Source organism: Strigops habroptila, chromosome 4 (assembly GCF_004027225.2).
Source record: "Strigops habroptila isolate Jane chromosome 4, bStrHab1.2.pri, whole genome shotgun sequence".
NCBI lineage: Eukaryota > Metazoa > Chordata > Aves > Psittaciformes > Psittacidae > Strigops > Strigops habroptila.
The window spans coordinates 79,832,408-79,853,130 of record NC_046358.1 but is presented as its reverse complement, the minus strand read 5'-3'; the positions used below and the strand labels follow the sequence as shown (position 1 = coordinate 79,853,130).

General features: G+C 41.6%; 1 protein-coding gene across 6 annotated transcripts in view; it reads left to right on the top strand.

Moving 5' to 3' along the window:
- The window catches only part of PDGFA (platelet derived growth factor subunit A), a 35,920-nt gene extending 21,477 nt beyond the window's left edge, over positions 1 to 14,443 (top strand). For 3 of the 6 annotated variants that reach the window (XR_003990920.1, XM_030482547.1, XM_030482546.1), the window contains one exon: positions 872 to 4,358. Coding sequence is in view for 3 of the 6 variants with exons in the window: in XM_030482547.1 (XP_030338407.1) it covers positions 872 to 882 (11 nt within the window). In the remaining 3 variants the exon portion in view is untranslated. Of the gene's footprint in view, positions 1 to 652; positions 4,359 to 5,824; positions 5,999 to 11,687 lie in introns of those variants that run through there. The other 3 variants (XR_003990919.1, XM_030482545.1, XM_030482548.1) reach the window with 3 other exon arrangements.
- The last annotated feature ends 6,280 nt before the right edge of the window (positions 14,444 to 20,723 follow it).

Here is a 20,723-nt window from a genome sequence, read left to right as displayed (position 1 = left end):
TGCATGAATGAATTTCCAGGTTACAAATTGTTGTGTTTCCACATTGACTGTAAAACATTGCGTGTACATACAGCAAACACTGTTTTATGCATGACTATCAAACCCATGTTTTGGCATGAACTGGGATTGATTGTACATGCACCTCAGATGGTCTGATGATCTGCCTACCTGACAAAGAAGATGCTTAGAAATACCACTTTTTTTTTGTGTTGAAGGGCCCTGTGTTACGTACACCAGAAAATTAAGATCTTCTTTTCTTTGATCTGTTCAGTCTCAGTAGGGTGATGACAGTCAATCATCAAAATTCATGAGGTTTTCAGCATAGTGAAAAGCTAAAACTCTCTTAGTGCAAAAATGACTGAAATCCTTTGGCCAACATATAGCAATGTATGATGATGGCGATACACATTCCAAATTAAATATGTAATTTCCATTTCTTAATGACTTGAAATTACGTAAACTGCAGCACTTGCAATTTATTCTAGTATTTGGAGTGGGAATGATTTGGATTTTGCAGTGTATGTGCCTAACGCCTGGATGATGGTAAATTTAATTTCAAGCATCTATTTTTGCACATAAACTCCCAATGGCAGTTTTAATTTATACTGATGTATCATTTCTAAAGAATGCTAAACTTCATATCCTGTTTCAGATTAACAGGTATTTATTGGGAGTAGTATGATAGAAGCAAAGATTTTCTAAAATTCAACTTTAAAAGTGAGCATGTAAACTCAATCAAAACAGCCTTTAGAACTTCTTGTCCCAGGTTAGTGACTCTTCACGCAGAACAGTTTTTTTAAAGTCATCTACTTAGAGGATAGGACCTTTGATTCTAATCACAGAGTTATTGTATCTTTTTTCTCTCCTGCAGATGTAAGGTGAAAATAAGCTAGGAAAAAAACTTCTCTCTGGGACATGGATGTACATGGTTTGTTACATTCCTGAACCTACTATGTATGGTGCTTATTGACTGTATACTTTATTTGTTCTCCTATGTGAAAAAACTGGCTCAAAAGAACACTTAATGAGAACAAAGAGACAATGTACATTTGTTTAATGTGACATCAAAGCAAGTATTGTAGCACTCTGTGAAACAATAGGAAGCTTCCCTGTCCAAAAAAGAAAAACAGAAAAGAAAAAGAGACAGTTGAATGAATGGAGGATACCAAAAGTACTCAAAAACATGACAAAAATCTAAGTGAATAGTGGATTTCTGTCAGAGCAGTCAACGGTGCTTTACGTCAAGAAATGTGCCTGCGTTCTTGATGAAGATGGATGGACACTGGTGGACTTCAGGCACAAAAAAAGCAGGAATGTATGAAATGATCAAATGCCACGCAAACACCATAGAACAATACATCCTTGCTTGGTGGTGTTTTAAAAGTCTATACAAAAAAAAAACAACCTTCTGGGGAGCCTTAAGTGGAATTTTTTTTTTTTTTTTTTTTACACCATAAAGTGATTATTAAGTTTTCTTTTTACTCTTTGCCTAGCTTTTTATTATCTCTTGGACTACATTTGCCAATAACACATATAAAAGACTGGTATAACAAGCAGAACACAAAACATTATGGTATTTCTCCTAGTGGGATGCAAACTAATGAGATGTATTAAAATAAAAATGGTATACCTATGCATAATTTTCTAGACGTTTCTTGGTTTATGTTCCCCAACCTCCCCCGTAATTTAAAGCATTACATAAAAAGAAAAAAAAAAGAGAAAAAAAGAGAGATGTGCGTAAACAAATCATAGGATATCCATGCAAAAATCCTTTTCTTTTCCTTTAAGACTTATGCCAGTTGCCTACTAGTGATATTGTGTTAGCAATTGTCATTCTTATCAGTATACAGATACTTTTATTTCACATGTTGGAGCTGTGTGAAATGTACAAATTCTTGTATCTGCATTGTATAATGTCATGGTGGCATGGGAACTACCTTGCTGCAAATATTTGAACAGAACCTAAAATTCTTTATTTTTGGTAATAATGTTATGCTTTATGTGTATTCAACAGAAATATGTGTTTTTGTAAAGGTGAAGTTTGTATTTTTATCTAAAAATTAACAGTTTTATATACCTGAGAAAGCCTGCTATGTTTTCTTGAACCAAAAAAAAAAAAAGAAAAAAAGAGAAAAAAAGCATTTTGTGGTCATATTTTTGTAGTAGAATAGCCCAAATAACATCAAAATCTATTTTAACTATAGCAGGGCAGATAAAATACTCTGGCACCAGCTCCTACGTTTTCAAAGTGCCAAAGGATTAAATGTTCAGTTCCCCATGAATTGCAGTGGGAGCCACATGGCTAAATCCTTCTTGCTTTGGAAATGTAGGGCTGTGCCAGATATGACATGGCTACTCACTTGGCCAAAATCACTGCCCCACCCCAGTAGTTTGGATTATGTACCCTTTGTTTTATTTGGATTATCACATTGGATATGTAAAATGAACTACTGGATTCTTTTATTTGTGAAACATCTACAAAGAGATGAAAGAGTTTTCTTAGTTTGGAATGACAAAAAAGTTTGTCTTGAAGACTGTTTCCACTCTAATAAAAAATATCTTAAAACATGAATGAACTGCAGAACCTTAAAACGACAAAAGAGAGATTTTTGACCTTTCATTTTCTTTAAATATAGTTCAGACTTTCCCCTCCTCTTCCTGTAGCTATGTCCAATTTCAACCAAACAAAGCAGCATTGGCTAACAGGTGTCATCGGCTTCAGATGCTAATGCAGAGATAGAGTTAGTCACCGTTCTATTTTGTGAGCATTTTTCCCAGTGTATTTGTTGAGCACCAAAACTGGAAGTACATTTAACTAAGATTGTCTGTGCTTGTTTTCCACTAAGTGTACTGTTCACAATGTTATGCACATGAATGTATGTGTCTGCGTTTAAAAAAAAGTGTATAAAATGTAATTTATATATTTATGTTTCGGTGGGATGCCAATAATGTTGCTCCGTTCCTTTTTTGTCTAAAAGATATCTAATGGAAAAAAACCATATATCCATTAAAATCATGTAGATGAAAAGCATTATGTGACCCACTCAGACACTGTGCAGGTATGAAAGGATGTCAAAAGTCACTTCAGTGGAATAATTTGCAAAACAACTTCTTGAGAGTCCTGTGATTGCACTGGCATAAGAAGGTTGCGTTCAGATCTGCGGGCCAGTTTCCCTGGAGTAGCTCCATTGAGTATAATGGAGCTCTCCTGATGTACATCACAAGTGAGTCTGGCCCCACAGTAAAGTCTTGGAAAAAAAGCCAGCTGAGAGGCATGCATTTTATTGGTGCCAGCAAATAAATGTGTTATGCCAAATTCAGAAAACCAGGAGAGAATGAAGACTGAATGGAGTCTTTTCCAGTAGTCGTTTGTTTGAGACTTGTAGTCTCTAGTTAATTTTGTTACCAGGAATGAAACGCACATGAGTCTTTGTTCTCAAGCACAGTGTTTATACGGTGTGCAGCAGAAACCAAAAATCTCAGGGCTATGTTCTCAGCTAGTATAAATTGGCAAATGTTTTTGACTTCAGCCGCCCCTAAGCTAATTTACATCAGATGAGAATCCAGTCCATGGTTTTTAAAATACAAGGAGTAGTGTCACGACGTGAGCATCACTTACTGTAGCCCAGATGAGATACTACCTATCAGCCTTTTGAAATTACAGGCTATGGTATCAATCTTTTTTCTTCTAAGTGGCAAATACAACCAGAAGGAAGAGTAACATTAAAGGTTGTGACACAGGAGACATTAATTCAAAGTTAAGTTGGACATTTCAAGGGCCATATCCTCAGCTGGTGTAAATCACCATCACTCCATTGCCTGCAATGGAGCTGTACCAGCTTACACCACTTGAGGGGCTGGTCCCTCATTCTTGCTCATCCCTTTCACTACTTGGTCCTGCAGGGATCTCAGATTGTTGTGTACGGTTAATGTAATCCTGTGTTCTCTAATACTTAAGCACAATAAGTGAATATAAGAATGAGTGTCAGACTTAACTTTGAATGTCCAAGCTCTGAAATGGTTTGTTTCACCATTGTGGCTGTAAATTAAACAGTTCTCTGTGCATTTGTGAATGCTGTGTGATATCTTCTTCCACTGTCTACTGGAGGTGGACTCTATATGGACTTCTAAAGTGCTGCATTTGGAGTGTTACAGGGAAGGGGGTGAACAATTGGAGCTTCCAGATACCTGATTGGCAGCTCTGTGATTTTGAGATGGGGGACTAGTAGGGGGCTTAACGAAGGAGCTGAAGATGGTAGTCGTCGTAAGTCACATTTCCATGCAATCCTTTAACACCTTGTTGCTTTTGTCCTTGCACATACTAGGGAGAGATTTGGGAATAAAACTTTTCTGTTTCACATTCTGCAGTCACTTCCTCTGCCCAGAGGTTCAGAAGTTGTTGGTCCGATTTCATCTTTTTTGAAGTATTTTCTGGTCAGAAAGTATATATGTAGAGGACTGGCCAAAAACAATCTCAGTGTTATGATATGGTGCATGGTCACTGATTCTCTAGTTGATTCATTACATCTAATTCTGTGCTTCATCTTTCCAGAGCCCTTCAGTTGCTTTTGTTGAGTGAAATCAAGGATTATGTGCCAATTTGCTTTCCTTTTCTCCTGTCCTCTGTCCTGCTTGGCATCTGCTTTATTAGACAGTGCGCGGTGACTACAGGCAGTTGCTCCTCTCCAGCCCTGGAGGTTCCTAGGCAGCTCCAGCACTTCTGTGTCTTTGAACGTAGGCTTTTTACTCTGCTTGGAACAGCATCTCGCGGGTCTCCTTCCTCCAATGGGCTTCAGCATTCCAGCTATGAGGTTCTCTTGGCTGTCCTCTTTGCGTCCATGTTGCCTTTTTGTGGTCTGCTTTCCAGCTATTCTCTGCCTGACTTCCCCATCCCTCTGTTTCTGTCACTCAAAAATTACTTTCCCTTCCTAGGAGATGTCTCATCATAAATCTCTTCTCTCCTGCCTGACAGAACAGCCTTTGATCTGTTTATCTCCAAATCAATTGCTTCATCTAGGCATGTGCCCCGAGATCCTGTCTCTCAGGCCTACAGGCCCATAACTGCCCCTCACACGAAAGACAAATGCTGTTATTTAGACACATGTTTGTGGAGACAAAAAGATTCATCTTTGCATTTGGAAAAAGACTTATTACTGGAGGCTCCTTGCTAAAGCTCTGTCCAATTCTAGTCACAGTGTAACTCTGAAATAGTAGCATTGAAGCTATTCCAGACATCTGACAGTTCAATTAAGACCAGTGGACCCATTTACAATTTAATTTGAAAGTGTACCCAAAACCAAAGATGAAGTTTCAAAGCTACCTCAGATTTGCATGCTCATATTTTACTCTAAATTGAAGGAAATAGTGTTTGTAGGCCCCTTCCATGGCTTTGAAAACCTTACTCTGAATATTTATCTGGCCCTCTATTGGGCTGGAGATCATGGTTGCTTAAAACCAGAAACAATGCAGAGGCTTTCAATGAAGTATTTTTCTTGATGTTTCTAATACACAGCTTCTAGTATTAGCTGAGAAAAAAGAGTCAAGTGAAAATCGTTTAAACCCGTAAGAATCCCACTTAAGTTTGCTTTAATTTCAGGTATCAGAGAAAAGCCTGTCATTGTTACATTCCTCAGAAATCACCTATATGTTTTGTATTTATGATTCCATCTAATTATTGTGTGTTTCCCCACATTTTAATAGCAAGGTATTATTCCATGTCTGAGCTTTTCTGTGCTTTTTGCTGTAGCATCTCTGCGGCACAGCCTTGAACTGGTTTGTACTCATACCTCCTCTGAAATAAAGAACTATTGTTATCCCATTTTAGGCGAGACCGAGGCATGGAGAAATGACTGTGCAAGGTCACACAGCAAGGCTATGGCAGAACCAGGGATAGGACTCAGATCTGAGTGCTCATCCAGTGCCCTAAATCACACGACCATCTTCCCTTTCCAAGAATGAATCCTTGCACCCTTAGAGCTAAATACTGAAAAGATTGAGGGTAAGTCATTTTGCATAATTATTGTGCATTGGATACATGATAAAAACCACTGCCATGTCATCAGAGAATGTAGCGACTGATGAAAATCCAGCTTTCTGCCCATGCAGAAATGGGCAGCCTTTTATGCTATCATGAGCTAATAGTTTCCTGCATCTCTAAGGAGTCAAGCTTTTGTGACTCGCGGTGAAAATTATGCACTTGGAACAAATCAAGACTCAGATTTTATGGGAATTTACAAAAATTCAGTAGGCAATTTTCATTGCACTTCCCTTCAGTTGAGTGTTACTCATTCCCTTTATGGTGTGGGTAACATTTCCTAACGGAACTGTTTTTGTCATGGGCCCAATCCTGTTTTTTTTCCCAGGCCCTAACATGGAAAAGCACTTTAAGAGGTGCCTGTGTTTGCTCTTCTTCAAACTGGTGCCTAAGCATGCTTGTAACTTCAGACAAACATCCCATTGACCTCAGGCAAATGGAGCAGAGTTGATGCATTAAGGCGTGCCTTCCTGCCACGGGATCCCAGTTGTGGGATGGGGGTTTTCATGCTCTTAGAATGGTGAAGTACTTTGTAAGCAACCCCAAAGATGAAGCAACAAGACTAGAATATACAACTAGAAGAACAGCTGGGAGAATTCCACTCTCTTCTGCTCCTATGGAGGTTGCCATTTTGAAATACATATTTATTCTTTTTTGGGAAAGTACTTCTTTGGTGTGGGTGGATTCAGGACTGCAATTGCTAATGCCAATGAGCCCATTTAAGATTATCTGTTTGGGTACCTCAGAGAATATAATTTGAAACTCTGCAAGTCATGCCCATAACAGACAAATTTGAGATGGTGAAAAAATAACGAGAGCAAATTTCTTGTGAAATTTGGCAACTTTTGGTGTAGGAAAAAAAAAAGGGTGTAGGGGGAATTATAAGAAAAAATGAACAGCTTGGTTGTTCATTTTTTAATGGAGGAATGTTACACGTAGTCAGTCTAATTATTTGCTGCATCAGGCTAAATAATGTGCTGAAGTAGCTGAGAATCACTAAAACGTAAAAAGTTATGGCTGGTTCTCGTTGAACTGCTACCTATTATCATGGCATATGACTGTGGGGTGGGGCCTGCAATCAGAGTTGTAAATCAAAGAACAAGTCATAGGTTAGGTACTGTTTTCCTTAGATATTGTCTCTAAGTTTGTTTTCTGTATGCTAATCTCATGAGTGACGTTTGGCAAGCTTTTCAGTTAGGTGTAAAGTCAAGAATACATAGTTCCCAACCTGAAACTAAAGAAGTGCCAACTCTTTGCCTTGTTCATGATCAATAGATTAAAATCTGGCAACATCCTGGTGATATAATTTCTGTCACTGAAGGTTTCAGTGTCACATTCTTCCAGTGTTACTTCTTCCCCTAGAGGAGAATCCAATCATTATGATTTTTGACTCACTAGCAAGCCATCAAATCTGAATTGGTTTGAGTTTTCAGCATCTAAAAATTTGTTTGGACTGATACCTGTACATGCCAAATGTCCTCCAGGACCTTAGATAAAAATACACAAAGAAAGACTGACTTGTGTGCTTCAACAGAAAAGAAATCCACATATGAAGGCTGGAGTAGTCCCTCAAACAGGGAAATAAGGACCCAAGGTTGTAACAAGTGTTGCAGACCCGTCTTCCCAAGATCGGACCTGGTGCTTTCGCCTCTGCATACTATCTTTGATCTCACATAATGAAGGCAACTGGTTTTACTGTCCATCTTTGAAACTGAGAGTAGCTGTTGAGTTCAGGTATGCAAAAACCAGAAGCATCCGGAAATGCAATTGAGCCCATAGTGCTTGAAATCCCCTGGGGATTTTGAAAGCATCTTGATTCTCTGAAGGCAGTCACAAATAAGTAAAAGAAAAGCATTTTAAACACTTCTGAAAATCCCACTCTGGTTTATTTGGCAGGTGAAAAAAGAATCTAAGAAAAATTTTACATGTAACTATCATTCAGACAAAGTAGGTGTTCATAGAAAATGCTCATGCTTAAATCTTTCAGCAGTTAATGATCATCTTTACAGACCATAATACTTGAATACTTCACTTATCAATACATCAGGGCTTGGATGAACTTTGAGACGTATGAAAATGGGACACTCCTTAGGCCCTGGTAGCTCTGTGTTCCAGTAACTGATCAACCAATTACATAATTGGCCAGATTACCAACTTGCATAAATAGATACAACTCTGTTGACTTCACTGAAGGTGACAGTTACCTGAGAATTGACCCGAAACTCTTGCCGTGAAGCAGATAATGGTTTCATATTTTGCTGTTTAGTGTTGTTGTAAAAATAGACTCATTTCCTGGAGCAGTTAAATCAAGAAAAACTGAAAAAGCAATTTCCCACAGAGACTCGTCCACACTGGAATTTGCCGAGGTCCCCGGATGTGAATATGTGCTGTTAGAAAACAGAAAACAGCAACTTTGTTTAGGGAAGCCTCTGACCTGCAGAGCATTTGTTACCAGACTTTTCCTTGGCAATTAGCGGGTAGAATTACTCATAGAAATTGTTTTGTTTGCTCACAAGGGGAGAAGCAAGACATAAATTCAAGTTATTCCCTATTTGACCACAAGAAAGAAGGCTGTTCACGGATGGCCTGTGGATGCAGTGCTGAGCGGCCTCAACTCCCTTTGGGGATGAACTCAAACTTGTAGACCTCAGTGAAGTATCAAGATCCCTCCAGAACTGCTGGATATCCCTAGCTGTGATTTCTTTTTTTTTCATCAGTCTAAGGAATTTGGACAACCCATTTTAATTTATTTTTACAAGACTTTCAAGAAACCTCGGTTGGCTTCAGAATGTCTCTGTCTTGGTTCTGCAGAGAGGCTAATTTTGACCCAGGGATGTCACCGTGAGCGCTGTCTTCCTTCTCTAGGTAGCAGCACTCAAACTGTAGGTTTGCTTTCTGCTGTTTGGTGTAGGTGTTTCTCAGCAGTGACTTTTCAAGTGCCCTGTTCACTGCTGGGACAGCCTAACATTTCAAATGGGAAGTCCTATTTATGCTAGCCATGCTTCACCTTTTCGTTAGCATTTTGGCTTTACATGTCTTTTCTATATAAAGGTGGTGCTGGTTTAAACTGAAGACCAGGAAAGTTTCAAGTGGCCAGATTTTCTGCTATGGGCCATGTTCTGCTGGAGCCTGTTGCCCAGCTGTGTCAGTTGTGTGGGGCCAGAGAAGGAGGGAGAGACTCTGCAGCATTTCAAGGAAGCCAAGATATGCCTCCTTGTGCTCAAATGGTCCTGCCTGAAGACACATACTCCCTGGTTGCCACCAAGCACTTCAGTTTCCCCCTTTCCCCTTTTGCTTGAAGGGTGATGTTTCCCTGATGCCAACATGCCCTCATGCGGAGGAATGCCTCGTGCTGCGTTGTGTGGTTGAGGAGACATGGTACCTACTCAATAGCAAGATCCCCATGCAAACTGAGGGCTCTGTGCTCATGCACTTGGGAGTGAAGAGATTTCTTGGTCCAAACTAGTCCACAGTGCAATAAGCTGCTCAGAGGTCTCCTTAGAGCCAGGAAGCTACTCAAAAATGTGCTCAGGATCTGAATTCCCCTTGGCTGCAATGGGTTTCCACAGCAAAAATGACAGAAGCAATTTATCCCAGATAGAGTAGTTTCTTCAACAGGCCACGTAGGAGTCCTGCAGGCCAATGCTCAGCTTGCATACTTTACTGATTGCCACAAATGCTGCTTTTAAATCAAATTGTCACTATTTATTCAGGGATATGTTTCTCTGACATATGCTTCAGAAGATCATGCCTAACAGCTTGTATCCATTTGTTGTGAAGAGCCTGCTAGCCGATCCAAAATGGTTAGGCTATGTCTGCATATCTAATAGGGGCTTGGGGATCTTGCAGCTGGGGTTAGCAAGTGCAAATGTTTCCCATTAGCTCCCTGCATTCCCCTAAGTTGTGATTCAGGAAAACAGTCAGTGGAAAGCTGAACTTGGGGCATGTGAGATGTTTCTTTGAAGTTACTCGTGCTTAAAGTTAGGCGTGATCTGAGTTGGCTTGCTAAGCTGAGGCTCCAAAGAGCCTACTGTGCTAACACATTCTAAGCTTAGTCTTTTCCTCTTATGCATTGTATGGAGTGATGTTAGTTTCAGAACCAATCTGCAACCTTTCAGTAAACTATTCCATAGGAATGAGGGAAAGTTTTAACTATTCAGTGGCTTTCTACCAGCAAGCTCAGCTACACTAGAAAGCCCATTGTAGTGCTTGCCCTCTCTGGGCCTCTGAGGTCTCTTCCTTCCTTATTTTCTTCAGTATGTTTCTTTTCTTAAAATAGTACCTTAAGAATAGTACCTTAAGAAAGGTGAGGAATTAAGCAGATCATATAATCTTGACTCCTTTATCTCATTACTTAATGAGAAGTTTGCCAATAGTGATCTGGTATTTCCTAAACCAAGCATATATGAAGAACACTTTCGAGCAACTTCAAAAGAATTTTCAGGCTAGATCAGGAAAAGATAAAAGCAGAAGTGGAAACTTCTAATATACTTTATAGCTCATTACTTACAGGAAGTGCATTGTTCTGTAGGATACTAATGAATTCTGCAGGATGAGGTTTCCAAAAGAAAAAAAAAATGGCACCTTCCGTATCTTAGAGGAAAGGTCTGAGGGTTTTTGCAGTTGTGATAGATATGCAGTGGCTGTGAATGGTCATATCACCTGGAAAGAGTCTACCTCTGGAAAAAGGCTTTTTAAAGTTTCAAGTGTGTACACTATTTCTGTAGCAACTTCCTGGTCAAGCTGCGAAAAGTGATAAAGGGAATGGTAAAAGTCTTATCTTGGTTTCAGTTGCCCTGTTCTACATCTTAGAAGGAAGAAACATCACACTGCATGTATCTGGCTGCAAAGAGGACAGCAGGAACATGGATTTACTGTTAGTGAGTTGATGGTCTCAGTGTTGTGGGACAGGAATATTTGATATTTGTAAAGCACCCAGAGATCCTATAGATAACAAGTAATCAGCTCTTGTATTTCACTCAGATTGTAAGGATAGCTTTGCTGTATCTATGAACATATTTTAAGCAGCAAGGCATTTCCATCAGGGCTGAAGCACAGGGGCAGTGAAGCTTGAATATTTCTTTCTTATGTACAGGCAAGATATTTAAATATTGGGTTGGTTGCTCTTTGTGTCTTTAGGCACCCAGATGCTTCTAAACTTGTGGTCACTGGAAGTCTGTCTTAGTGAAAATCAAGAGGCATTTGCCCTTGTGAAAGTTTCTACTCATGCTTGAAAGTGAGATTTGGACTCCTAACTCGCAGAGATGCTTTTGCAAATGTTGTATCTGTCTTTCTGCTTCTCTATAAATCAACCTGCTTGGCCTGAACGGAATGTTTAAATAATAAACAGCTGAAGGACAGTCTCATTGCTTCTTTCTGAGTGTTTCTCTTATGGAGTGCTTGGGGTCACATGGCATCTGCTCTGACCTTAAGGACCTGCTTTTTGGAGGCTTTTTTATGATGCTAACAAACCCCACATTTTAACTAGCCATTAAATAAGCCAGTCAGTGGTAACTATTCAGGACAGGGATTAGAAGATTATTCTTTCTGGGATACAAGATGGCTCTGTCCATGTGCTGGCCAGGGATGAAGGGCTGGAAAACTCTGTGGTGGAAGAGACTATTAATGTGATTTTCCACAACTTTCCTTGCAGCTGCATTTTTGAGGAGAGAGAGAGATGGCTAGGCTTGCAGTAACATGTTGTGCCGTCATAAATGCTACAGCCACCATCTGTTTCCAGCCCACGACTTGAAAGAAAACTGAGCAGTAATCTCATAATTCACATGAGCATTTTACACTTGTGAACCCTTCCCAACCTTTGTCTAATAATGAGGGGAGTGCGTGGTGCTAAGGTTTGTATTTTTCCTGCACGTATTAGTGTTTATTTGTATGTCTCTTTTGTTGTGTTTTGTTTTGTTTTGTTTTTTTTACGGGCCCATAAAAAAAAATTTCTCTGGGAGGAAAGTCAGACCATTTCCATGGTCAAAAGAGGCATAATGAAGGCGAAATCCCAATCCCATTGACCTTGCTGGCAACATTCGACAGGAGGAAGTGCATTTAACATTCCTCATTGTGTCTGTCTTGGTTACTTGTTGATTAAAAGAAAGACATTAGAAAGTGAAGAGGCAGGTTGCTGAACTGCCCTTTCCCCGCAGAAACAGAGCTGCTAGAATAGCTGGACATGTGCATTTTAAACCTGCGCCATCAGATAGGATGGTAAGGGTAGGTTGGATTTTAATGAAAACAAATTCTTCTGCTAATCTTCGCTTCGGGCTGGCCCTCCGTGGGATTAAGCATACCACCTGCTGTGCCAAAGACGTGCTCAGGTTTGAGGCTGCTGGTGGGTGGGAAGAACAAAAACATCCGAGAGTGCCTCTGGAGAGCGATCGCTGTCTGTCCTATTGCAGTGCCCTCAGGGAAGCCAAAGAATTGAGATCATTCAGTTGATGGAAATACTGCTCCCCTCCAGCCTGCAAAGCAAGGCAAGCATCATTAAGGATTCCTTTTTGACTGTTCTGCAAAACCAAGGGCTGCTGTTTCTCTGGGCCTCCTCTCATCTTTGGATCTAATTTGCAAGCCTCCTCCTAGCACAGCCAAACTGTCTGAATGAACTCCTGCTCTCCTCTGGCCTTAGAAGCAAGGACTTTCATCATCTCGACCAGACTGCAGAGCAGTTTAGGGATGAAAGGGCTTCTCATTTCATATATCTCACTGCTGCTAGAACTATAAATCCGTGATGGACTGAGTTTATAGCAAACTGCTACTGCAAGCAAGTGAAATTTATTTTGTGTTGTCATATGTATGGTCAAACTGTCCAAGAAGTTGCCAAACAAAGACCTGAGCTGCTGATGGGCAACCCATTTGATCTCTTCTCATTTTATTTAAAAATAATAATAAATAACTATCAATCAAAGGAATTTATTTTGACATGTGCTACCTGTTGGGTGATCCTCAGTATCTCCCAGGTGTATCTGTAAGTGGAAGAAAGCTGCCAGCTGTTGCCAGGTCCAGCAGACATGACCTGAGATTCCACCAAGAAAAGGTTTGCGGGCTCACTGGGGTTGGGGATAGGTGAAGGGCCACATCCTTTTTTAGCACTGCTTGCTGTTCTGAGTGTGTTTGGTCAGGTAGCAAGGGTGCGCAGAGGCCATATCTAGCCACGTTGACCTCTGCTTGAATCAATGACAAAACTGCATTGACCTGTGTACAACAGTGGTCCTTCTCTCTTGCAGTTTGATCAAAGATGGATTGTTGGGGGATGTCTGGGGTCTAGAAAGCTGGCCCATGTCTATTTTGGTGCCTTGTGATGGTAGGTAAGCTAAAAAGGAGATAGAAACTCTTCGAGCTGATGGGGTCTGAATCACATATATTTCTGCATCGTTTTCTTACAGAGCGAACAAGCCTGAAAAGTTACCTTACTTTTATTTTTTACCAGGGTACTTAATTATAGCTGGCGTGTTGGGAGCTGGGCATTAAATGGACTTTCCCCACTTACTCCTGTTATCCTGCCAGATTCCATCCCTGCAGCCTCCCTTTTCTGTAGTTTATGGCCACATCTGGAGTTTCTGCCCTGCACACGTGCTGGTCAGAGCCTTCTCCCTGCCGGTACACACGTTGTGGCCTTTGGTGTCCGTGGAGTCATAAGCATTTTTCCCGATGCTTGTTTTTGCATGAGAGCAAGGGAGAAAGGAGGCACGGGAAGGGCAATTGCAGGGAAGGCCTCAGACATGAAATTCCCAGGAACAGGATTTGCACATTTTATGACCGTTCAGTTGGAAATGCAATGGAGCTGAATTATTTCTCCTTAATCCTGCTTTCTCACTTTCCTCCCAGTAGCCTCCTCCCCTTGAATTTAGGTAATACAGAAGCTTATAAACAAATCCCACTGCATGAAAAATAGCCAAGGCGGGGTGCGGGGGGTGGGGGTGGAGAAGGACCTGGGTTTAGGGCTGTGATGGATAGACAGGTGGAAGGCAGGCACCAGAAGGGAGGATGAATGGTAAAAGCCTTTGATGGAAACACTAAAGAGCTATTGAAAATCCAAGGGGTGGGGGGAGGAAGGAGGAAGAATAGCAGGAGGAGGGAAAGCAAGGGAGCCATGCCCCCTTCCCCCCGCCCTCTTTCTCAGGATGTTGAAAGTATTTGTCCTTCGTTACAAAATGATTGAACTGCCGCCAGGCCAGGCCACCCTTCCAGCCACTGCACTGGGAAACTGGCACTTCTGAAAGCCTCGTCGCCTCTCAAATTTTATAGCTTTCCCTTTTTGTGGGAGTTTTTGTGTCGTGATGCTTGCAGGATTGTTTTCAGATTTGTTGCCTATCAAAGAAACTATATTTTGTTGCTCTGACAAACACAGAATCCAGGTACTAAAGGAAGAATTAAAAAAATAAAGGCCCATTTTTATCAGAATGCCCAGCTGTCTGCCTTTTATTGAGTCAGAATTTCATGCATTTGGTATTCATGATGTTGCATTAATATTCTTGTGGTTTATCTCCAGTGCTTTTTGAGGGAGGAATTTCATCCTGTAAATAGAGCTTCTATTTTATTAATGTCTCTATGTGTGCAAAAGCTGTGCCTGTTCTTCATAATCAGAGTAGTGAAGATGATTCTGTTACAATTGAAATGGTTTTTGCATCAGGCAAATGTAGACAATGGTGGGAAAAAATAAACCTTCCCCTTCTCCGAATGGTCCCTGAAGTTCTGCAATGTCATAGTCCTCCAAGATCTACAGATGGGAAGAAGTGTTGAAGATCTGCATACGAGACTGCTCTTGCTGCCAGAGGCTGTATTTATATCATGTATTTATATGTGTATGTATTTATATAAGCCTGATGCTTGGGAAGGACTGAAGCTGAGCATATCCTCAAGAATTAGATCTGGGTGTCTGTAGACACATTCTCCACCCTGGCTCTTGTTTACCAGAGAAGGACCCAGGGCCATGCTGTTGACCCAATGCCACTCGTGTGCCATCACTTCTTGTGAGATGCCATAGCCAGGCATGAGCAGGTGAGCAGGGTCCTGGCTGTCCCCTGGGCTGATACCTGCTCTGTGTGCTGGGTGGGTGCGTGTCCTCCCTTCCCATTGGCTGCATCACCCTCAGCGCAGCCCCGAGGGCGCTCCTCCAAGTCAACAGTGCAGACAGCTGTCTGTTGCCTCCAAGATTAGATCCTGGGATTAGGTCTCTGATGGGCTGGCAATGCCATATAATTAAAATAGGCCTGGGAGACCAGAGAGGCAATATGTAGCCCATACACAGCTGAATTCTAGGGGGCCCATGCAGCCTCTGCAGCTGAAAGCAAATCTCTCCACTAATGTAATTTTGCAATAGCACTTTCCACCTAAGCATCTCCAGTGCCTGGTTACAGTCATTAATGTTTGCAATGCCTTGAGAGAGGTAACACTTCCAAAAGAAGAGAAAGGGTAAGTGATTTGCTCAAGGTTAGATGGGGAGTTGCTGGAGATGGTGCTTCAGTCTCCTGCCTTCAAAGGAATTTGCTGCAGTGACCAAAGCAAACAGCCCCTGCTGTTATAGAGCCGGACCGTGGTGTGTCATTCACACTTTGTATTTGATACGCTGTGTCTGGGAAGGTATCGCTGTCCTTGTGAACTAACTTTTAGTTCTTGAGCGTGGGTGAACACTTGTCATTGTGCCAGGATGACACAAAGTCTAGAAATTATGATGGCAATTCAGGTCATGGTATAACGGGGAAAAAATGCTGCCTCAGAAGTGTCCCCATCTTGTGTCACAGCTAGCGATTATTTAAGCTGCAGGACATAGCTGTGGCAAAGATTAGGTTGTAGTTGATATGAATCATGTCTTGAAATAACACTTTCCTTCTTACATTGTGAAAATTGCTGAAGTATGGGAAGTGAGGGAAAATGGGATTTCCCTGGAGGTTAAAGATTTTCCTTTAATCAGCCTTCATAATGTTAATTAAACGTTTGGAACAATGGCTTAGTTGCGGGATCCGCCCGCTCTTGCATAACTATCTCACAATACCATTTTCACTTTCATGTTTATTTGCCAGCATGATTCAAAGCGAGAGCTGAGCAAGGCTGCTGCACCAAGGAGCTGCTTGGCTTTGGGGAAAACTCAACTCTCTCTCTTACCCTTCCTAGAGAGGGAAGACCCAAACTCCCCTCCTGAGAAGGACCAACCTAGAGGGATCACAGCACTTTGTCATCATTACCCCATCTCCAAATGAGGCTAATAAAAACTTAGTGGTATTTTGAGACTGGTACATATAAATATATATCCACCCATATGGAGAAATGGGTGTGTTTATAGAGATCAGTACATGGATAGATATATTCTGGGTAGGTAAGATACATTGCAGTGCCACTTGTTCCCTGAATTTTTCTCTCTTTCTGTATAGTGTAGCTGCTGTGTGCCCATGGGAGCCAGCATTCCTGGTTCTTTGAGCAATAGGCTTAGTATAACCCAGGCTTGTATCACACGCATGGAGTGCTTAGAGGAAAAGGAAATTTGGGGGATGGTTCACAGGCAGGGGATGACATTGATTACCCCAGGGACTGCACACCATGGGAGCGAGAACTGTGCCGGGCATGTTTCCACAGCCCAGGCAGTCCTCTTGGTGCCAGGGTAGGATGTCTCTCCTGCTGGTCTGAGGTGTGTTGGTTTGTCCCAGAGCTGGTGTAGTGATGTGTTCAGGGTACCCACCAGCCACACAAGTGTGTGGGGTGCACATGTATGCAAAGCCACAGCCCGGCTGCCTTTGGTCTTCAAGTTAAAAAAGACTTTTTTCAAAACTAAGGTATTAAAACTTACAAATGTCAGCCTTTATCAGAAAAAAAAAAGAAAAAAAAAGGAAAAAAGAACCTATTATATTTTAGGTCAAAGTGTTATCTAGCCCAAGATTTTTAAATATGTGCAAAATGCAGTTTCTGCAGAAGGACCATTAATCAGCTGCTGAAAGAACTGCCTTTTTCAAGCTGCAAAGATGAAAACAAAAAGCTGCAAGTGCCAGGGCAGCTCCATTTTCCCATTGTAGGGACGGCAGGTCTCGGTGCACAAGGGCACCTATATCCATGCAGGCTCTTGCTTCCCTAGCAACATGTTAACATCTTTGCAAAAGCTGTTTAAATATGCCAAGCTGCTTGCCATGCAAGCTCTACATGGCAGTTTCCCTGTTGACACATGCTTTTGTCTGCTTAGAGGAGGTGCTCTGTAAACATAAATGTTAGATGGTTTTTATGTTACTTATTTCTGATTATTGGTTCTAAATTAGTAGCTCAGAGGCACATACCTTTTGCACAGGCAGGGCAGGGATTGCCTCTCTTCTCCCTACCTTTGGAAACTTTGACCTGCTAAGATCACAAACTGCAGAAAATCGTGGAGGCGAAGTCCCAGGTACTGCCAGCAGTAAAAGCATGGAGTAAACAGATCAGGTGGGTTTGAAAGATGTTTTAAGGGAGCTTGGACTGTCTGACTTAGTTTCCATATACCACAGGCAAGATTAATTTCAAGACTGATTTTGATAGTGTGAAGGCTTCTTCCTTAATATAGGAATTGGCTGTGTAACTTATACATACATATATATATGTTCTTCTGTTTGGCAGTGCGGGATATGAGGAATCGAAACTTCTCCACACCCCTTTGATTAGCACAGGAGTGGCAGGAGGAATTTTTTCTGTCTTAGTCATTCTGGGCAACCTTTGAGCCCAGTTTTTCCACCCTGTTCCCATTAAGAAGCTGTGGAGGCCACATGAGTGAGCCCCCAGCCAGCTGGGAGCCGTCAGCTGCCTTCAAAGCCTCATCCAGCCTTTCCGTGATAAATCCATGGTGAGGTGTGTAATGTGCATGGTATCAGCCCCATATCCCACACAGTTCCTGTCCCAGCAGGGATGAAAGTTTTGTAAAACTTGGAGTGCAAAAGGGAAAACCCAGTTCTTGAACTTTTAAGCCACTTTATGGAGCAGTAAAGGGTATTGGGTTTGGGTCTTACTTGTCTATAACTGAGGGTCCTGGCTGTAGGTTTTACACTGCAGGAGTGGGGTGGCAAATCCATGAAAACTGAGCTGTTCCCTCCAGCATCCTCCCATGCAGATGGCAAAGGACATTGTTAATTTACACACAAAAGAAATGAAGAATCCTGTCTGCACATTTTGGGCTGAGAGAAATGAAATTTTTGTTGTCAGTCTGGCTTGGCATCACCTTTCCAATTCTCTTTTGTTTTGTCTCTCTGATTCATCTCTCCATTTCGCTTCTCTTTTGTTTGTTCCATAATTGCTGGCTTAACCTGGAGGCACGAAGCTTCCTTGTGGAAACATCACCACGCTGTCAATCAGCAAAGGAGAGGTGGTACAGCTGGAACAGTCCTTCCTCCCTCTCAGGAGTGAATGAATCATTCCTTGAATATGCAATATCATCCAGGACAGGAGCCAGGATCCTCAACAGGCACATGAATTCCAGCATCTCTGGAAACATTATTTCCACATTTTGGGCAGACTAAGAGACAGTAAGTAAATAAGCAAGCTGTGGCATTTGCAATCTCCGTAGTTTTATTTAAAGTGACTGCCTGTGCTCTAAATGCTTGTGTGGATATTAAAAATACAAAGAGAAAAGCATGTATCCTTGATCTGACACAGCCCAAGGCAGCTTCACTATATGGCCCATTTAATGCCATTGAGCAGCCCATTGAACAATTAAGAACCCACCAGAAACAGTAACTGCCTGCTTTCCCCCTGAAAAATCACATGAACCAGTGCATCCCAGACCCACTGTGTCACTGGCCTCTGTATTTCTCCTTTGAAACAGTGTCAGTGCTGTCTCCTGGTCCTGCGTGAAGATGTTGCCCATCACCCATGCACAGGAGCAGCACAAGGCACATGGGCTCCTTCTCTCATTTCTTGTTCAGAAGTGTTTCCCCTCCAAGGAAAAGGCCAATTTCCCATGGTTGCTTCTGGGCTGTGACTGGGATGTAGCCAGGGAAGATTCGCTGCATGATCAGGTAGTTCGTGATGCAGCATTTTGTAACATCAACTGGTTTTCCTATGCTCCCGTGTGTTGTGTTTATGAATTCAGTAGAACTGCCCCCGAATGAATATATTATTACATTTCACTGTTGAATGTGTGAGAAATACAATGGAAGAGGAACACTGGTCTCATCAAGCAGAGATATAATGGTCAAAAGGGCTGCAATATCATCATAACAACTCTGTTATTAATACCAATAGCTAAGACTTTTCTGCTTTGTTTTTGTGCCAAGGTTATAGCTACATGTTAACCTTCATCAGTCCTCCTGACGATAACAGTGAAAATGAAATACCATTGAAATTATCTTCCTAAATGTTTAAACCACTCTGGCACTTTTCCAGGCAGTATTTGTGCCCCTGTTTATGCCACACACCCTGGTGACCCTAGAATACTTTTATTTACGACAGCATAAGCATCATTTCCATGGCAACATCCTTTACAAGCTGCAGATTGAGGATTGAAATTGCCTGAGCAATAGAAGAAGCAATGGTGGTGTTTTTTTTTTCCCTAATCAGCTAGTAGCAACTTTCATGTGCAAAATGATCAGCCACGACAAATCATTTAAAAGCTACATTATCATCAAGGCAATTTTAAAGCTCAGCATGGCTAGCTTAAAAATAAAGAAGTCAGTTAGATGCAGTTGTTTAATGGAAATGAAGATCATGCAATGATATCCTCACTGCTACTCTAGTAAATTGGCTTCAACTTGCTCTGAGATGCAGCCTGAAGAGGAGCAGAACAGTTTACCTCCCTAGAATGACACATTATTTACAGGAAGACTACCACATAATTATAATCCTGTATGGTTGCAGACAATGCTTTCCCATATTGGAGGAGATGACAAAGTCTGTTTGAAAATGATCCAAGCTATCAACAAAGGAATGTTATTAACAGATACATGGGTTAGTAGCTCATGTGAAATTGCACTTAGTGCTTTCTGCCTTCAGAGAGCACCAAGGTGGAGCTGATCTGCTAGACAGAAAAGCCGCCTTACAAGGGTGCCAGCAAAGTCCTTCCTGTTGTTGCAGATAGAGAACTGAGTCTATGGGGACATGTCATTCAGCCACAGCATTGCTTCCCTCCCCAGAAATCAATTTTCAATAGTGCTGTTGTCACTGCACCAATAGGGAAGCTGAGATGCAGAAAGATACAATAATGTATCCACGGTTACGCTGGTTGACAGTCAGAGGAGCACCCTGCCTATGAGGGGCCATGCGCCATTTATCAGAGTAAGGTGTTTGAAGGCTCCAGCTGTCCCCTGCTCAGTTGGCTTAGTGTCCAGCACCGCTGGGACCATTGCTGCTCGCTGGAAGACAGCACTTCTCACAGCTACTCATCTCACCATCTCTCACTGGCAGAAAATTTTCATCAAAAATACCACTAATACCAAATACGCTATTAATACTAATTCAGAAAAGGGTGAATATTTTATTTCCCATTAGGTTGTCTTGATAGCAATGGAATCTAGCTCCATATCCAGGCAGCACGTGATGCTGACCTGGCCAAGCGCAGGGAACTGCTACATACCTAAATGGGTGAGCTTAGCAGAACTGACTCAAACCTCTCTGTATTATTGTTACTCATGTCTCTGACCTTAATAGTGAGGGTGTCACTACAGAATTATCAGAGCTAAATTATCTAAGCCATGCTAGAAATTATTTCAAAGAAAATAGGGGTTGCTGTTGGTTTTTT